The sequence below is a fragment of the Felis catus genome, chromosome A3, assembly GCF_018350175.1.
Source record: "Felis catus isolate Fca126 chromosome A3, F.catus_Fca126_mat1.0, whole genome shotgun sequence".
Lineage (NCBI taxonomy): Eukaryota > Metazoa > Chordata > Mammalia > Carnivora > Felidae > Felis > Felis catus.
The window spans coordinates 60,785,470-60,788,667 of record NC_058370.1 but is presented as its reverse complement, the minus strand read 5'-3'; the positions used below and the strand labels follow the sequence as shown (position 1 = coordinate 60,788,667).

The following is a 3,198-nucleotide window of genomic DNA, read 5'->3' as shown; positions in this document are numbered from 1 at the left end:
AGATACGGAAAGACCTGGAGCAATGACTGCACATTCAGTAGGCATCTGCTGGTGCTCTGGCCTGGCCTGGCATGCGACCTGACTGCTCTGGCTTCCTGGCGTCCTCCCTCTGGCCTCGCTCTGCGAATGCCCCCTCCAACCTGACACAGCCGCCCTGTCCTACCTTCGCCCTGGGTGACCATTAGCTCTGCGCTGTCACGTGGGGAACTCCATCTGAACTGCGGGCGCTGTGACTTTCCATTGGAACATATCCCCATCTCTAATCTGGTTTAGCGCCAGCTGGTCGACTCTGTCGAGAGCCCCTCGGGCACCCACAGCCAGACACCAAAGAATGAGAAGGAAGGGCTCCCGGCGTGGCCCCGCCTCCTCTCGGCGCTTCCGCCGCCCAGCCTTCGTCTGGCCCAGTGGGCAGTGGGCGGGGCTGGCCGCGCGCGCAGCCTGACGGGCCGTGGGTCCTCGCACGCGTCCTTCTCCTGTAGGAACCGGCGTGCGCCGTGCGCGCGACTGGAAGAAGCAGGTGAGCTAAGCTGTAAGTGCGGTTCGGGGGCGCTGGGGCGGGCGGCCCTTTGGGTGTGAGTGGTGGGTGGACACCTGGAATTCTGAGGCCAGGCCGCCGAGGCCGGTGCTGTACACGCCGTGGTTTTCGCTCACCGCTTGGGACGACCTAACTCCACGGTTAGGAACAGCTTATCCCCAACGCAGGAGGGTAAAAAACTAAAACGTTTGGGTGCCAGGTGTGTGCGTACCCACAGAGAGCCAAGAAAGCGAAATAAAACATGCGACCGTCGTGAGACTCTGGGTCAGTTATGTACTGTCAAAGATGTGGCAAAATAACAGGTGTTTTGAAGGAGCTGGGCCTACACAGGAGGATAGATGGAATTGTTATCTTTTGCTTTCTGTTCGGTGTTGAAAAGCCTGTTTGTAATGCAAAATGGTGGTATCAAAGCGTCCCCCTAGAATATGGAAATAAGGTTGTTGTCTGGGGGAAAACTATAAAATGTAAAGAAACATTTTAGGGAGGCCTGGGTGGCTCAGTCGGCTTCTCCGACTTTGGCTCAGGTCATGATCGCACAGTTGGTGAGTTTGAGCCCAGCCTGGGTCTCTGTACCGATAGCTCAGAGCCTGGAGCCTGCTTTGGAGTCTTGTGTCTCCGTCTCTCTGCCCCTCCCCCACTCGCCCTCTATCTCAAAAATAAGCAAACATTTTTTAAAAAGATAAGAAACATTTTACCAGACCTTCAAGGCTGATCTGTTACTGAACCATTGAATAAAAAGAGATTCACCGGTCCCAGATGAATCCAAGCCTCCTCTAGGAGAAAGAGGATATCCTGGCTTTAACAGGATCTCTCCAGAGCCCAGAAGTTGGGAAGGTGGTTTCCACAAGGCACATTCCATCAGACATTGAAACTCTTCTTCAGGTTTGTCTTCATTTATTTCCTTTGAGTGCTCTGTTGTAGAGTTGTTAAAGACTAACAATAAAGCTAAAAGGCAAGCAAAGCAACTGATACATTAGAAAAATTTTGATTAAATAACCAAGAATCAAGAGCTAGAAAATGCAATTAAATTTTCTTTTTCTCAATTAACTTGTTTCTCTTCCATTTTTAAAAGCATGCTGGTCCCATTTTCAATGAAGAATTGCTTCCAGTTACTTTGTAACCTCAAGGTCCCAACAGCTGGCTTTAAAAACACAGTAAAAAGTGGGCTTATTTTACAATCGATTTCTAATGATGTTTATCAAAATCTGGCTGTAGAAGACTGGATCCATGACCATGTGAATCTAGAGGGCAAGCCGGTTCTTTTCCTTTGGAGAAATTCTCCCTCTGTTGTAATAGGTAGACATCAGAATCCTTGGCAGGAATGCAACCTGAATCTGATGAGAGAAGAAGGTATAAAACTGGCTCGGAGAAGAAGTGGAGGAGGAACAGTCTATCATGATATGGGTAATATCAATTTGACTTTTTTTACAACCAAAAAAAAGTACAATAGGATGGAGAATTTAAAATTAGTTGTGAGAGCTCTGAATGCTATCCAACCCCAGCTGGATGTGCAGGCCACCAAAAGATGTGACCTTTTACTTGATGGACAGTTTAAAATCTCAGGAACAGCTTCTAAGATTGGCCGGACTACTGCTTATCACCATTGCACTTTACTATGTAGTACCAATAGGACCTTCTTGTCATCTTTGCTGAAGAGCCCTTACCAAGGGATCAAGAGCAATGCCACTGCTAGCATACCTTCCGTAGTAAAAAATCTTTTGGAAAAAGATCCCACTCTGACCTGTGAAGTACTGATGAATGCTATTGCTGCAGAATATGCTGCTTACCATCAAATTGATAATCATATTAACCTAATAAACCCAACGGATGAGACACTGTTTCCTGGAATAAATAATAAAGCCAAAGAACTACAGACCTGGGAGTGGATATATGGCAAAACTCCAAAGTTTAGTATAAACACTTCCTTTAATGTATTATATGGACAGTCATATTTGGAAATTAAAATAGTCATAGACATAAAGAATGGAAGAATTGAAATCTGTAATATTGAAGCACCTGATCATTGGTTGCCAGTGGAAATATGTGACAAATTAAAAGCAGGTTTTATTGGCAGTAAGTTTTGCCCAATTGAAACTACTATGCTAACAAGTATATTACATAAAACATGTCCTAAAGATGATGAACTACACAGTAAATGGAATATTCTCTGTGAAAAAATTAAGGGAATAATGTGATTCCAAATAAATTTCTTAATGGTTTTAATGATAATAAAATGTTTACTTTGTATGTCTTTTTTTTTTTTTTTAAGTAATCTGTACACCCAACATGGGGCTTGAATTCACAACCCTGAGATCAAGTCGCACGCTGTTATCGACTGAGCCAGCTAGGCACCTTCATTGTATGTCTCTTAAAAAAAACGTAGTCTCTTTCAGTAACTATTCCTCATTAGGAAGTGTCACCTAGTCCATATTTTCTATTTTCTGGCCTATAGATATGTTATTTCTTTCTTCATTGCTTTTTATTTTTTTTAACCTAGCACAGATATGTATTTCTGCTCCTTCCTGTTACCACCGTGGAGATGTATACTTTATTTGACAGTGATCTCAGAATTAGTTTTCTTACCTGTAGGGAATACAACCCAGGCTTCCTGTCACCTCTGATACCTTAAATTCTAAACTTCTTCCTTTTTTTTTTTTTTTTAT

The 3,198-nt window shown here is 44.0% G+C and overlaps 1 protein-coding gene across 3 annotated transcripts; it reads left to right on the top strand.

Moving 5' to 3' along the window:
- Window positions 1-379: 379 nt before the first annotated feature.
- On the top strand, window positions 380-2,782 carry LIPT1 (lipoyltransferase 1). Of its 3 annotated transcripts, none has more exons than XM_023251595.2 (2): window positions 380-517; window positions 1,608-2,782. In XM_023251595.2, exon 2 carries the CDS (start codon window positions 1,609-1,611, stop codon window positions 2,728-2,730), a length of 1,122 nt encoding a protein of 373 aa, XP_023107363.2. In that variant the 5' UTR covers window positions 380-517; window position 1,608; the 3' UTR covers window positions 2,731-2,782. The 3 variants fall into 3 exon arrangements, with proteins under 3 accessions (XP_023107363.2, XP_011279364.2, XP_019682616.2); XM_011281062.4 differs by having other exon boundaries at window positions 433-529; XM_019827057.3 differs by lacking the exon at window positions 380-517 and adding an exon at window positions 1,134-1,417.
- Window positions 2,783-3,198: the final 416 nt, after the last annotated feature.

What these genes read in the sequence shown, in the direction of transcription:
- LIPT1 (XM_023251595.2), top strand. Translation starts at nt 1,609, where the DNA reads ATGCTGGTCCCATTTTCAATGAAGAATTGCTTCCAGTTACTTTGTAAC.